This window comes from Mastomys coucha, unplaced genomic scaffold, assembly GCF_008632895.1.
Source record: "Mastomys coucha isolate ucsf_1 unplaced genomic scaffold, UCSF_Mcou_1 pScaffold5, whole genome shotgun sequence".
NCBI classification, from domain to species: Eukaryota; Metazoa; Chordata; class Mammalia; order Rodentia; family Muridae; genus Mastomys; species Mastomys coucha.
The window spans coordinates 7,043,146-7,058,859 of record NW_022196911.1 but is presented as its reverse complement, the minus strand read 5'-3'; the positions used below and the strand labels follow the sequence as shown (position 1 = coordinate 7,058,859).

Sequence of the window (15,714 nt, the reverse complement as noted above, 5' to 3'; positions counted from 1 at the left end):
AAAAAAAAAAAAAAAAAAAAAAAAAGCTACTTTCAGGTTGAACTCAGACTTCCATGTTTGTACTTCAGGACATGTCCCAGGCCACCAGAACAAGTTGTCACCTGTCCTATGTGGCTAATGTGCTCCCAAAGAATCGTACTCTGAAGTCTCAGGAGCAAGTAGCACCCTGCCAGTCCCGTAATTCTAAGTACAGACAAGCGGGACCTGCCAGGTGCACCTAGCCTTCCCACACAAACTCTGGCAAAGATGCCAGTGCCTGCCCAGCACTGCTTTTGTGCCCAGCACTGTTCTGACACCTGCCTGACAGAGCACCCCACTCCCAGGACAGGCTAAGCAGGGAGAGGAGGGAGTGGGTGGGTCTGCTCCCACAGAGCCTACCTCACTTAGAAACTTCTGACTCAAATCCAGAGCTCGGGATAGCCCAACCCTACATCTTATCTGTAACAGTCCTCACATTCCCAGGAGAGCCCATTCGGAGCCTGAGGTGACAGGGGTTTCTGCTGCATGACTGTCTTTGTTATTGTTCCTCGCTGAGATGAAACACCATAGCCAAGGTAACTTCTAAAAGAAAGCATTTGGTTGAGAGTTTGCTAGTATTTCAGAGGGTGAGTGTGTGCAGCAGTAGCTAAGAGCATCCGTCCGCCCCGTCCTTCCTTATTTGCAGGCAGAGAAGGTGAGAACAGGCCTTGTAGGGGCTTTTGAAATCTCTAAGCCCACCTCCAGTGACACACCTCCTCCAACAAAGCCATTCCATCCTAATCCTTCCCAAACAGTTCCACCAGTTGGAGACTAAGCATCCAAACACAGGAGACTATGGGGGCCGCCGCCAGCCATTCAATCCACCACCCCGTGAGGAAATTGCTTTTCACTCAGCACCTGGGTACTGCATCAGTATCTGTTCATCCTAAGACATCCACAGCAAAGAACACCAGGGCTTGGGCTCTGCTCTGTCCCCGAGGAATGAAGGTTTGAAGTGCACACATTGCTTTAAGCATCAGTTTGTCTTTAGTAACGCCCCGGCTCTGCTCAAAAACTAGGAGACTTGTTTCCAAGCCGGAGCCTCCTCTGTAAAAAGTGTGTCAGGTGAAACCAGCTCTAATCAGATGGACTGTGGGGTGGATATACTCACAGGACAAATGGACAAATGGACAAACAGGGTCTTTCTTCATACATATATACATATATATATATATTTGCTTATATTTATCACAAGAAGGCATTTTACCTGACGTCCTCTCAGGGGGGTCTTATACAAATCATAGTCCCACTGCTAACTTGAAGTGGAACCTCAGACACATTCTTATGCCTCTCTGTACCCTCAGTTTCTCCAAGTATAACATAGAGCTCACTAGTTTCTGCCTTACTCTGAGTATTAAATTGACAGATGTAAACCACTTAAAATGGCACTGGGCTCATATTATCAGATGCTAGCCAGGTGCTGTCAGATTGAACCAAAGCTTATTTTTAACTGGTTCAAAACCTCAAGCCTACTTGCAACAAACCCCCTTGAAGCTAAACAGGCTCCTGACCTCTGTCTGTTTCCTGACATGAATGCTTCAGGTAGAGTTCTGGATCAAAGCTCTGATGATTCTTGAAGCTTTTCATTCACCTAAATTTTCCTGAAGAAAGAACAGCCACAGTAAGGTGAAATCCTTCCCGTAGGGCCTTAAAAATGGGAAGTGCCCTTAGCTGGGCTGTTTTGGACTGAGAATGGAGCCAGTCTGTCTGCAGACAGCCTTGTGTCCTACATTGTGGCGAGAAGCTCTGAGACTTCCACACTTTCAGACACCTACCTGGCCTGATTTGATTTTTGACTCTTAGTAGGTTGGCCACCATATCACATAGCCCACTCAGAAATGCTTAGGGACTCCAACCTAGTTCCCAAATCTGGCTCAGATTCATTTATCTGGGGCTTAGAAGGCAATCAAGTAGAGGGAAAATGGTCCCTGTCCTCATTTGGCAAGGCTGTAGAAACTGAGCAGCCAAATATCTATATCTATATCTGTATATATACATCTCTCTATATATATCTATATATGTATCTATATATATACACATGCACACACATATACATATGCTCCAGAAATAGGCATGTGTGCCCAAGACAGCCAGCCTGGCAGTCTGTAGAGCCTAGGGTCAGAGGACCATGATCCTCAACTCCTCCCATGATCCTCAACACCTCCTACGTTGAACTGCTTCCCTATTTGAATCAAACTAGCAAACATAAACAAAACACATTTTGTCCTCCTACTTTGAGAAGCATATCTCCCTGGCTGACCAGAGGGTCAAGTCTAAAATGTGACCAACAGGCAGAGCTGCCCGAGCCTGGCTCCTTATCTTCTTCCACTGCTTCCCCCATTGGCGGTCTGCCTTAGCCAGAGGTCTCAAGTACACACAGCAGATACCCGGCTACCTTAGGTTCCACTCCACTTGCCCCACCCCAGCCCCAGAGGCCAACGGTAGGCACCTCCATTGGCTCATCAATCAGGGGCCTGAGGAAGGAGTCCGTCTCTGCATCAGGAAACAGGCTGGGTAGTTGGAACAGCAAGGTGCAGGGTGTTGGGGAGCAGGAATATCCAGAAGGGCAAGCACAGAAGCTAGTTCTAATAAAGGGGTCTCCTCCTGAGCCCACCAGTGAGCCCTAAACAGAACAGGGGTTCCCCAGTCAAGGATCACCAACTCCTGAATCTGCTCACACCACTTCTACTGTGGAGATCTGTTGAGTCAATTATGAATTTACATAGTCTATTGGTGACTAGAATTATTAACAGTGTATTGAACATTTCAAACTGGCGGAAAGAGTAAATCTAAATTCCCTCATTATAAAAAACAAAACAAACAACTGTATTTGAAATGATTATGCTAAGCAGCTTAATTTAGTTACTTCACATTGTTTGTATGATACATTGCATGTATCACAACATCACTTTGTCCGCATAATGATCTCTAATTTTTTTTTAATTTATGGCAAAATAAAACAAACTGAGTGGAAATAAGTGAGAGAGAGTCAATGGGAGAAAAGTAAAATTTCACTTGGCACAGAACAAATTACATTTTAGGAGGCTCTTTTTACTCACAGGGGTGAGTGGGAATATATTAATTTATCAAAATATTGATAACTACCAATACTACCTATAAGTCCATGAAGGTTGAATTTTTCCCCTCTGTTTCTCTGTATGATTGAACATTTTCACAATTAAATGTTAGAAATAAAATTTTGAGCTACACTGTCCCAATGAAAGACCATTCAGAACTGAAGTAACAACAATTTTGCAACAGGAAAAAAATATGGTTACCTAGTTGTCATTTTTATAAACAGGGTACAGAGAAAACCTTCTCTGCGGAAAGGGTCCACATGCAGTCATGAGGGGGCCCATCAGCCACTGTGACCCTGGCCTAGAGCAGGACCTTTCTGTGTCCACCTCTCTTCTGTATCTATACAATGGCCCTTTAATGGTTTTCTGCAATGCTCTTCCACATTTTGGCTACAGAGCCTAAGATCTGGAAGATCTGTTATCCCTGATCCACATAAAAGATCCTTAACTGAATTCTATAGAAACAGAACTTTGGAGTTACTCGTTCAACAAGCCTCCTGCTAGCAGGCAAGATGATCTTGTGTAAAGACCATCAGCAAAGTTCACCTTGGAAGAGGAGGGTGGTTTAGAACAAGTGAGGACAGGTTACAGACTCCCTCCCTCACCAACCGCTCATTGTTAGTATTCCTTAAACTCAGTCTCCCACCCAAGAGCCCATCTTTCCAAATTGCCTAAAACCTGTAAGGCAGTGCCCAGCCAATGAATAGGAAACGTTTCTCAAGATGGCGTCTCCGGTAAGCCATGTACTAGGAAGGTCCTGGCACACAGTATGGGCAGAGATACACTCACAGCTGTTGGCTCAGTCACGCAAGCCACCTATCATGCCCAGTAAAAGTGTGGATACAATTTAGAACACAGAGGCCAAGAAAGACCATTCCTCACAAGGCAGGGATCTGTATTCCATTAGGCTTCCAGCCTAGGCTCACTGGGAATGCCGCCCAGCACAGAAAACAGACCAAGAGAAACAACAGGCTGCCACGCCCCTGGCCCATAAGGAAGGAGTCAGGATAAGACTGCCGTAACTGTACTGTCTTCGCATGCCTCTCTGCCTCCCCTAGTGCCGTTACCACTCAGGAGATAGTACATCTTCCTTCCTTCCTCAAAGGTTTATTTTTTTGGGGGTGGGGGTGGGGAGGAGGTTGGCGCTGAAGAGTTGGCTTAGCAGTTAAACACAGTGGACACTTCCAGAGGACTTAGGTTTGATTTCTAGCATCCACATGGTGACCCACGGCTATGCCTAACTCCAGTTCCAGGGATCCAACGAGTTCTTGTGGCTTCCTCAGTCACTGTACGTGTGTGGTACACAGATCCACATACTGGAAAAACACTCAAAAATATAAAATTAATAATTTAAAAATTTTTTTAAAAGATTAGTTGAATGGGTAGTACACATCTTTTATTCTGGGAGGTAGGGGCAGGTGAGTTCCAGGCCAGCCTGGGCTATGAGACACTGTCTCAAAAAAAAAATTATTTTTATTTTATGTATATGGGTGTTCTACCTGAATATACATGTGTATACCACATGTGCCTGATAACCCCAGAGGCTAGGAAGGCTAATCAGATCTTCAGGAAGTGGAGTTACGGACAGTTGTGGATTGCCACGTAAGTGCTGGGACCCATGATCTAGTTCTCTGGAAAGCCTGGGCCATCACCACCTCTCCAGTTCTATTCCTTGAGAAAAAAGAAAGGTGAAGGGAAAGAGAGTAACTCAGCTAGCTAGAAAGTAACTAGCTGGCCCTGGGAACAGGTGGCGATTTCAAGTTCAGAGTCATTCCATCCAACAATGAGGCATTTAGGATGTTTTAAAAGTGCAAAGCAATGATTTTCTAACAACAAAGGCTCTCTTGTCATCCTCTCACAACATTATCAGCAAAGGCTACAATTTCTTAAAAAAGAAAGAAAGAAAGAAAAGGTTTCATTTTGTTGACCAAGGAAAACAAACCCAAAACTGTAAGTAACCCAGTCAATGGTCTACTGAAAGCAGACTCGGAGATAGAAGTGTAGAACAGGAGAGGAGGTTTAGAATGTGACAGTTCTTTTCATTAAAACTTCTGCTGTAATCCAAAGTACTGCATCGTCCCCACCAAGTGAACGCATGGTGACCCAAACTCAATTGCTTGACAGGAGACACCTGTTCCAAGTGGCTTCAAAACCACTCTCCCTGGGGTGTAAACACCGCTTGGCATTGCTGAAAGGCATTTTAGCCTCTTTGAAGTCACGGTAACTTTGTATCATGAAATTTATCTCTGAGTTCTGAGAAATGTGTTATGGAGTAAACTACTAAAATGGACTGGAAACTCCCATGGCTTTCTTTCAAGGCTGCAACAAATGATCAAGCTTGGTCTTTTCAGGACAGAACTCCAAATGCAATAATGTGATAATTATTTCCTGACTATCTACTTTTGACACAGAATCTTCCTTCCCTAACCAAGTGACTGACGGCAAGCCAGATAGTTGCTGTTTCCCTTTTCTGTATCTGTAATTTGCCAGCATGTTTTGAGGTCTGGTTAGGTTGCCCAATATGGTATGAAACTCTGGGGCTTAATCCATCTTCCCACTGATCCTCCCACCTTGAACAGCCAGAACATGGGGTGTATTCCACCATATCCAGCTCAATAAATTACACATTAATGGCATGGTCCAGGAAGTGGAAATCGATGTGCCCCCTTTAAGACATGGTGTATGTACACACACAAATATGTATGTCGTAGCTTGAGTCGACACATACAAACCTGAGAAAAGGAAATATAAAGAAAGCATTTTGCAAATGAGTGCTTTGCATATCTTACCTCCTAAAATATCCTGTTCAGCTAGGAACACCAGGAGGATGGACAGCCGGACACCCACTGTCTTAAACCTGCCCTTCAAGGCTCATCATTAAAATCCTACCGGTCCTATCTGACTGTTGGCTTTATGCTACCTAGACTTTCTTGCAAATGTCAATTACAAAACTAGGGATCCGGAAGTGGGACTTACCAGGAAGGCAAGCACCGCATGACATCACCAAAATAGCCACACACAAGTCTGTGCTGCATGGAGCAAGTGTCTTAGCCTCTCTAGGCTTCAGTTTGTTTATCTTTATTATGAGCTAAAATTGTAAAGGTTGTGTAAGATTTTGTCTCTAAGGTCCTTAGCACAATGCTAATCTCAAGATTTCTGAAGTCAACCAATGAAATACAATGGCTTGCCCTCACCTAACACTCAGCATAAAGATAAAGTCACCGAAGAGTTGCTTCCAGGTTCTACTCTTGTTTCTGATGGAGTCTTTATAGGAGACAAATGAAGGGTGCCATCGAGGCTTCTCAAAGTCTGTTTTGGTGCCTACATGTCGTGTTATCCCTTCAGGCAAGGCAATGCGGCTTTGGTGTATTTAACAGGTGCACAAGCAAGGGAGCACTAGGTGGACTCCTTCTCCGGGCACCCTCCTCAGGGTGTCCAGAACATGCTAGGTTTCCGAACTGAGCGCCAGGAGCGGAATCAGAGCCAGTTGGCTCTCCAGGAATAGACGCCCGCCCCCAAAGCCCCGAGAAGAGCACACCCGGAGACACCCCACCACCACCACCAGGCGAGCGCGCCGCTTCGCCCAGCCTGGGGTGCCAGCTCTCTGGTGTTCCGTTCACCCCCCCACGCACCCAGTACTCCCGCGGATAAGCGCCTCTGGCGATCCCCAAGCCTCCTGGGTCCTCCCCGTCGGGGAACCGAGCCCCGCTAGTCCCCAGGTCGCCACGAAGTCGCTTGCCTTCACTAACTCCCTCCCTCCCCGTCGTCGCTGCCCGCGTGGGGAGCACGGCGAGCGCGGTACTCACCCAGTGAGGCCACCGCGCCGGCCTCGAAAAGCAGGCAGTCCCCGCGGCTCCGCGCTTCCAGCAGCACGCTGCTCGGGCCGGTGGAATCCAGCCGCGCCAGCAGTCGCAGCCCTTTGCTCAGAGCCATGGGCGCCGGGAGCACAGGAGAGCCGGGACCGGGTCCCGCCCGAGGGCGCACGGCTACTAGGAGTTTCACTTTGTGCCGGGCTCCAGCGCCGCGGGCTCCTCCTCCTCCTCCTCCTCCTCCTCCTCCTCCTCCTCCTCCTCCTCCTCCTCGCCCTGGCCCCCCTTCTCCTCCTCTGCCTCGGCCCGCCGCGCTGCCCAGGGCAGGTAAGGTGGCGCGGCCGCCCGGCCTCTCCGACGACGGCCGCGCTCCCCCAAGCGGCGAGGCAGGCACCTGCGAGCCACAGCGGGGAACCCAGACTGCGCGCCCGATGGGCTTGAGCTCGCCCGGGCTAAGTACTCCGGGACGGTCCTCCCTGCTGGGGGGGCCGCGGGCGAGGGAGATTCCACACATTCCTCGCCGCGGAGGAGGCTGCATCCGCGGAGAGCCTCAGGAGCCGGGACCCTGCCTGGATTCCCTCGGCCTTATATGGGCAGCTGGGGGCTGCGGGCTGAGCCGGGCTGGGAAATGCTGCCGCTTGCCTGGTGCAGAGCTCCCTCCCACGCCCACCCCACCCCCACGTCTGCGACCCTGGATGGGACCCTTGGGTTCTGTGCCTCGGTCTTCCCGAGTAGGACTGCAGAAACGCGAAGTGCTCTGAAGCTACCGTGGTGACTGAGTATGTGCTTGTGAGTGGTGTGTGTGTGTGTGTGTGTGTGTGTGTGTGTGTGTGTGTGCCTGACACACTTCTTTAAATGCTGCCTTCTACCGAAGACTTTAGTTCACGGTCCGATCCAAACTAGTGTTACGTCGTGTCTGAGAAATGAGACATCCATTCCCGGCTATCCCCATTTACCGCACGACTTTGACCTCCCTGAGATGCACACGGCCTCGCCTATCCGACTGTCAGGCGAGGAACAGCGCCTCTCTCACCTGAGGATCTCAGCGCGAGTGCATGCTCAGCATTGACAGTAGTTTGTGATTGCAACCTTCAAGCAACTCGAGGCAAGGCTTCTTGGTCCTAGGGTTTGGTCGGTCAGGATTGGTCTGCTAGCCAAGGGAGAGCGCAGCCAGATGGAACTGTGGAAGCACCTTTGGGCGCATTCAGAGGGTTTTGTTTCCTTTTCTAGAGTGATGCCTCTAGAGGTCCTCACCAGCAAGTTTCCAGCAGGCTACTCTAACAGCTGGGTTCCTCTCTGCATGCGGCCCCATTCTGCTGTGCTGTGAACAAGAGTGGCTCAAGGCCTTCGGAGGTTTGTTCTCCACAGCTTCTTTATATGGTGGAGATATCACCACCTCATGTAAGTAGTGTGACATTAAGTTTAGCAAACTCGGCTGGGCAGTGATGGCGGGCACCTTTAATCCTAGCACTAGGGAGGCAGAGTCAGGCAAAATTTTATTCTTTATAGAAACAAAGTCACCACCAACCACCTTCCCTTCTCTTTATCCAAAGCAAAATAAACAGCTGCTCCATCCAGAGGGACGACAGCAGTCCTGGGTGGTCCAGTGGAGATGAAACACTTGTTGGAAAGCTTTAGTCTCAAGTCCTAAAGTTGGCTCTCCTCCTTGTCTTCGTCGTCCTTGTCCTCCTTCTGGTCCTCCTCCTGGTCCTCCTGGTCCTCCTCCTCCTCCTCCTCCTCATCCCATTCTCCCTCAGACTCTGGTGTACTCTCGGACAGGTCACAGTCCAACTGCTGGAATCTTCCCTACTGGGCATCCCACAAAAGCCTGCTCTAGAGTCAGCTCATCACCCTGCTTCCATACTTCATAGTCAGATACCATGGTTACCACACCTTTCTTGAGGGCAGTGGGCAGCCCCAGCTGCCTTAGCCTTGGCTCCCTGGAATGAGGAAACAGCTTTAGGAGGCCCTGGATCCAGGCTCACAGTTAAAGTTGCTTTGTTCCCCACTCAAGCAAAATCCATTTCTATAAACTTTGTGAGTCACCTCTTCCTTCATGCTAACCCGATGCAGGCTGTCTATATTTGTCAGATGGGCTTTGGACCAAGGCCACCATCACCTTGTTTTTGCCAGAGAACATCCGGTTGTGCTTCCAGGCATTCCGGATGCCCTTCAGCTTGCTGTTCCTCATGTTGGTTACAGAAACGATGAAGAGGTGCTTGAAGGTGCCCACACATTTCTGAAGCTCTTCTGTCAGGTTCTGACTGCCTTGGTGCCAAGCCTTTCTTCGTAGTTTTTGTTAAGGAAACTTTGTCTCACTTGGATTTGGGCATCACCTCTAGATTTCTATTGTTGTGTTGTGATAGACACTGAACAAAAGCAACTTAGGTAGAAAGAGTTTATTTCATTTTACAGCCACAGTCTCTTCACTGAGGCAGGGCAGGGCAGGGCAGGGCAGGATTTTCAGGCAGAACCCATGGAGGAAGGAAAGCTGCTTCCTGCCTTGCTCTCTGTGGCTTACTCTTCTTCTTCTTCTTCTTCTTCTTCTTCTTCTTCTTCTTCTTCTTCTTCTTCTTCTTCTTCTTCTTCTTCTTCTTCTTCTTCTTTTTCTTCTTCTGCAATGAAGGGGTTAGGGTTTCTCTGTGTAGCTCTGGAAGTCCCAGAATTAGCTCTGTAGACCAGGCTGGCCTTGAACTCAGGTATCTGCCTGCCTCTGCCTCCTGAGTGCCAGGATTAAAAGCATGTTTCACCATGCCGGACTTTCGGCTTGGTTGAGTACATCTAGGATCACCTACATGCCCGTGCAAGGCACCACCCATAGTGGATTGGTTCTTCCTACATCGATCAATCATTAATCAAAAAAAATATCTGGCAGCTTAAGGCCCCAAGCCCAGTAATGATGGATGTTTACCTGCCCTACTGAGCTAGAGTTTCCTGTAAGTTTTAGTGTCTGGCATCACAGATGCAGCTACATCTTGGCAGAGTCTATCCCATGTAGGTTAGCAGGAGCCGTGTGATATGGCAGAAGGGCTGAAATCACTTGCTGCCTGCAAAGCTTGTCTCAGCCTCTAGAGCAGGCTGAACAGGTGGTAAGGAGTAGCTGACAGGAATGGAGTAGTTGACAGGAATGGAGTAACTGACAGGAATGGCTAGTTTGGATATGCATTTTGGCATTACTTGTAAAAAAAAATAGCTTATAGAGAGAATACTGATAATCACTCTAGACCCATTGACAAACATAAGGCACACATAACCTAAAACCTGAGAACTGAGCCCCATGGCTTTCCAAGTTAGTAGAAACTTTCCGGCTGCAATCTCTCTTTAGAGAGATTCTTCTTCAAGAGAGATTCTCTTCTCTTGGCAACTCCAGTCTGCTACACAGACCAATGCTTGCTTGTAAAAGGTCCAAGCCCAGAGCTCCTCCTGCCCACTTGGCAAGTGCCTGCCTTTCTCCTTCGGTCTATTCCTGAAAGTCAGCAAACCTGTTGGTCAGGGTTTAGTATAGAAGCTGGGGCTGGTGTGGGTACCCATAGCTCTAGGGTGGATGACGGCCTAATTAATTCCCTTCTGAGGCTAAGATGCAGCCTCCACACAGGGGTGACAGTCTGGCAGACAGACCTTGGGTGCCCTCTGGATCACATCTGGAAAAACAACCCAACGCCCACAAGCGCATGGGAGTTTCACATTGCCAAGAACAGCAAAGGTCTGCCTGTGTTCAGAACAGCTTTGATTCAGAGAGAACTCTCAGTGGCCAGGGTTAGTGGCTGGCTAGTGTCCAGACTGGTGGAACAGTTTTGACTCAGAGAGAACTCTCAGTGGCCAGGGTTAGTGGCTGGCTAGTGTCCAGACTGGTGGAAACGTAGCAGACACTTGAACAGTCCAAACCTGTAGCCAACAAACAGGTAGGACATGAAGGGGCAGAGCTGCTAGGGCCTCTCTTGGTATTTTCTGCACAGCAGGCAGAAGGAGTCCACAGGTGCATCCATTCCGTGTGTCCTTCCTCTTCTGACCCTTATTCAGGAACAGCCTGCTCTTAGACTGGGTTGAGAAATTCATGGATAAAGAAAATTCTACGAAATGTCTTATAAAAGTGCCTATAGCTGGGCAGTGGTGGCACACACCTTTAATCCCAGCACTTGGGAGGCAGAGGCAGGCGGATTTCTGAGTTCGAGGCCAGCCTGGTCTACAGAGTGAGTTCCAGGACAGCCAGGGCTACACAGAGAAACCCTGTCTGGAAAAAAACAAACAAACAAAAAAAAAACCAAAAAAAAAAAAAAAAAAATGCCTATGAATAGTCACCCTGAGTGGCAGAAAATTTGGGTTTCATGGCCTACAGACCTTCTATGCTTAGATGGTGCTGGGGATTTGAGACTTACACGGAGCAAGCTTCCATCCCAGGAAAGTCACAAACAGGCTAAGCACTGACTTCTCATGGGCATGTGAAGAAAGAGTCACACCATGCCTTCTGTTTTTATGTATATTTGGAAGTGTTGAAATAGAGATTAAATATAGAAAAATTTAAATATTTATTTGAAATGTTTTCTAAACCACTTCACCAAAAGGTCAATTTTGAAAAAAAAATAAATAACTTCAAATTACTATGTGGTGATACTCTTTTGAATAAGGTCAATTCAATTAGGTCTAAACATGGCCTAATAACACACATGCACACACCCCTCACCTATCAATGACTTTTTTTCTGAGACATAGTCTTGCTAGGCAGTTTGAGTCTGAGACCCTCCTGCACAAGACTGCCTGAATAGACTGGGTGTGGGCCAGTCTAACAAGTGCTCAGATTAGAGGCTTGAGCCTGGCTTTTACACTCTTAATAAGTCTCAAAGTGGCTATCCCCAGCTGGGATAGCTGCTCAGCAATGTCACCAAGGATTTGGGCAAGTTTATTCTCTTAGCATGCTGGCTTCTTGCTTCATGATTACAAAATCTGTACTTTAGCTTGCGGTATCACAAGGTTATTCCAGGTCAGGTAGCTAAGACACCAGGAATCAAAACTGGCTGCATTTGATTACAAGAAAAAGGCAAAAGCTCTTAAAGCCATTTTCTGCTGAAGCCTTATTGCCCACAGCTGTGGTTCTTGGTGAACTCAGTGACTTCTCCAGCTCCCTCAGCTCTGGTGGGTGAAAGAAGAGGACACAGATGAGTGGGTTCGGGTTAAACGACCAAACGACCGCAGTCTGCCACATGGGGCACAGCCAGCGTGGTGGGGAGCAGAGGAGCTCTGAGTGAAGTTCCCAGTGAATGTCCGCTGTGGACAGGAGCGCACCACGTCAAGAACCCAATAGGCTCTTTCCCGTGGGAAATGGCAAATCTTTCCCTAGTTCAAGTGTAAATATTGATAGAGTGTGCAGAACATGTCTACCACCATAGCACCCCATCTCCATGTCTATGGATTGAAAACGGCTCCCCTACTGAGGCTGCTCCTTGCTCCAGCTGTATATCATAAAGCCTGCCTCCTTGTTCAACTGTATATAGTAACCCCACCTCTCTGTTCACCTTTATACTATGATGAGTTTCTGGGGTACTGTAGCTTCTGCATCAGAGAGCCCAGCCCACCCCAAACCAGATGTTTCTGTCTGTGTGTCTGCTCTTTATTCCCTCACTACGCCTAGTCAGATCAAGTGCCTGGAGGCTATGCAAAGGCCAGTACAGCATCTCTTCACCTTTAAGCATAAAGCTAAGGCTAGAGTGGGGCATAGTGGTGAATACCTTTAATCCAGCTCTTGGGAGGCAGAGGCAGGTGGAGCTCTGTGAGTTCAAGAGCGGCTTGGTATACAAATCGAGTTCCAGGACAGACAGGGTTACACAGAAAAACCCTGTTTTGGAAAACAAAAATAGTTAGTTATAACTTAGTTTATAAAGCCCTTCTAAGGGCGGTTACCGGTGCAATCCAGCTGCTCATCCTGCCTCCTTGGTTTTGCCCCTTTTCTGAGGGAGCTGATTTCTACTGTGGCGCTGCTGGACTCAGCAGGCTTCTGAGGGGTTCCTCGCTGGTTGATGGACTCACAGGAAGAAGGTCATTCCAGCTGGGCTCCAGAAACAGGACCGCGTTTTTAGAGACCCTGGCTTCCTCAAACACTCCCTAGAGACGTGCTTGTTTAGGTTTCATTCTCAACGCCCAGAGCGTTCTGTTCTAGAAAATTCCCCTAGGTCAGGGTTTGTAGGCATATTTGTTTTAAGCATCCGTGCCTTGACAGCTGGTGAGTCAACAGCCAACCTACACCCGCAGTGACTCACGCTAGCTCGAGTCCAGTCCACGCCCACAAACTCCGCCCCTCAGGCAAACCTGCGGCCGCAAAGCCTAAAGCTCCAGGGACCGCGGGCCTGTCCCTCTAGCCCCGCCCCTTAGGGGCATCGCTCCGCCTATCACCACTTAAAACACGGCCCCGCCCCGCTTTGTCCTAAGTCCCTCCCATAACTCTGCTGCCTGCGGGCCGCTGCTTCTCCGGCCGCTGCAAGAGCTACTGCTCAGCCTGCTCAGAGACGGAAAGCCATGAAGAGATGGCTGCGGCCACTTCTGCCTATCCTTCTTTCCCAGACCCTCACGCACAGCTGCACGCTGACCATGCCATAGGGTCGAGTGAGCTGCCTGCAAAAGGACCCTCTTCCCTCCCGCAGGGCCGCCTGCCCTGCAGGGCGTCTGAGTGCCTTGGCAATACTAAAATACTGGCTGACCAAGATCACCTTTGAGGGCTGAAGGGATACTGATCCATCCATCCCCTTCCACGGCTTTCCTTCAGCTCTTGTGCTGTCACAAGACTAGAGAAGGGAAAACACTCCAAGAAAAATAATTAGGGGTTGATGCTGTCTTTAAAAATCCAGAACAAATCCATTTCCCCTGAGGGAAATTATATATACAGCAAGCCCCTGAATAATTTACCTCCAACCAATGTCCTTTATTGATACCCTCCCTTTTTGGCTTCCAGGATATGGGCCACACTAAAAAAATATATACTCATTTTGAAAAGAATTTGATACGTAAAAGCCCTATGAAGGTAGCTGTAATATAAATTGTAATCTCAAAGAACTGTCTCCCATTTTGATTTGACAAGATTATTACTCAGAGATTTCTTTTGCACATCCCTGGGGATGGATAACAGGAAATCATGCACAAACCCTTTGCATATCAGCTTCTATTAGCGTCTCTGTATTTAACCTGTGGCCAGAGTGTTATTCTACAATTAATGTGGTGCAGGAAAGGCTATGGAGAATAGCAAATTGGCATACATGACAGGTTTACAGCACAGAGCAAGGGTGCACACCTTTAATCCCAGCACGCAGGGAAGCAGAAGCAGGTAGGTCTTTGAGTTTGAGGTTGGCCTGGTCTATAGAATGGGTTTCAGGACAGATAAACACACACACACACAACTGTCTCAAAACAAAAAATCCCACAAACCAGGTCCCAAGTCTGTAATCACTACCAAAGAAAATGAATGGCTAAGTAATAATAATACTTCATCAAGTCTCTGATGCTTTTTATCACAACAGAGGGCAACATTAACTAATGTGCTATTTGGCATCGTATTTCAGAAATGATGCATCAATGTTTGATGGATGTAGCCTCCATTCTCTGAATTAAGGTGCTCATCTGATGTTCCGGTTCCAATTTTACTCATGGTATTCTAGAAAACAGTTCACAAATTTAGGCACTGCCAAAAAGTGATGCCATGAATAAGGTGTCATTATTATTATTATTATTATTATTATTATTGTTGTTGTTGTTGTTGTTGTTTGTTATTTTTTCAAGACAGGGCTTCTCTGTGTAGCCCTGGTCATCCTGGAACTTGCTCTGTAGACCACATCAGCCTCAAACTCAGAAATTCTCCTGCCTCTGCTTTCTGAGTGCTAGGATTAAAGGTATGTTCCATCATTGCATGGCAAAAGATATGATCTTGAAGAGATATTGTTTCTGGGAGACAGGACCTAGAAAAGTCTAGGAAGGAGATATAATCAGTTTTTCCTCTAAGGTGACTATCATTTGAAACATGGCGAGAATCATTTATTGACTAAAATTGGAGTAGCAAACAGACCAAAATATTATTTTCTCAGAAACTTGAAAATATTTTCAAATTTTTGTATCAAATTCAAAGCAAAACTAATTTTTTTTGATGTTCTCAGGACTGTGTTTAGCCAGTAATTTGAGCTTGCTGTGATTTTAGTTTGATGTGGAATGCTGTGATGATTTGAAACACTGAATGGTAAACTAGTTCACCTTGAGGATCCATATTTAACTCATTTAAAATGTGAGGCTGAATGAGCTATTAAAATCAGCTTTCATTGTCAATTCTGGCACACATTGTGTTTCTAAATCATAAACAACTTGATAGTATGTTACAAATCATGGAATATTTCTAGCATTTGGGGATGTGACAGATGGTTCTTACTGCTATTTCAGAGGAGCCAGGTTCAGCTCCCAGCACCCACATAATAGCTAACAACCACCTTTAACTCCAACTCCAGGGGAGCTGATGTCCCTCCTCTCTCTCCCTGGGCACTAGACAGGTACAGACACTCATACACATGAAATAAATCTAAAAATTAGTTTTTCAGCATTTAGCCACTATTTAGTCATCTCATTTCCAAAAAAGTAAATGATGTTGACATAGTTAGCATTAGTACTTTTAAAAAAAGAGTTTATTTTATGTGATTGTGTTCGCCAGCATGCATTATGTCTGTGTAGCACATACATACATGCAAGGCCCTCAGAGGCCAGAAGATGGAGTTATATCCTCTGGAACTTGAGTTATAGATAGTTCTGAGCTGCCATGTGGGTATTGACAACCAGACCTGGGACCT

General features: G+C 47.1%; 1 protein-coding gene and 1 pseudogene across 7 annotated transcripts in view; both read right to left on the bottom strand.

Annotated features, from left to right (window-relative positions):
- Synj2 (synaptojanin 2) overlaps nucleotides 1–7,118 on the bottom strand; it is a 98,220-nt gene extending 91,102 nt beyond the window's left edge. For all 7 annotated transcript variants that reach the window (XM_031355109.1, XM_031355112.1, XM_031355105.1 and 4 more), the window contains exon 1: nucleotides 6,902–7,118. In XM_031355109.1, the coding sequence (XP_031210969.1) occupies nucleotides 6,902–7,028 (127 nt within the window). In that variant the 5' untranslated portion in view covers nucleotides 7,029–7,118. The remainder of the gene's footprint in view (nucleotides 1–6,901) is intronic.
- Nucleotides 7,119–8,651: 1,533 nt separating this feature from the next.
- LOC116078489 lies at nucleotides 8,652–9,237 on the bottom strand (annotated as a pseudogene).
- Nucleotides 9,238–15,714: the final 6,477 nt, after the last annotated feature.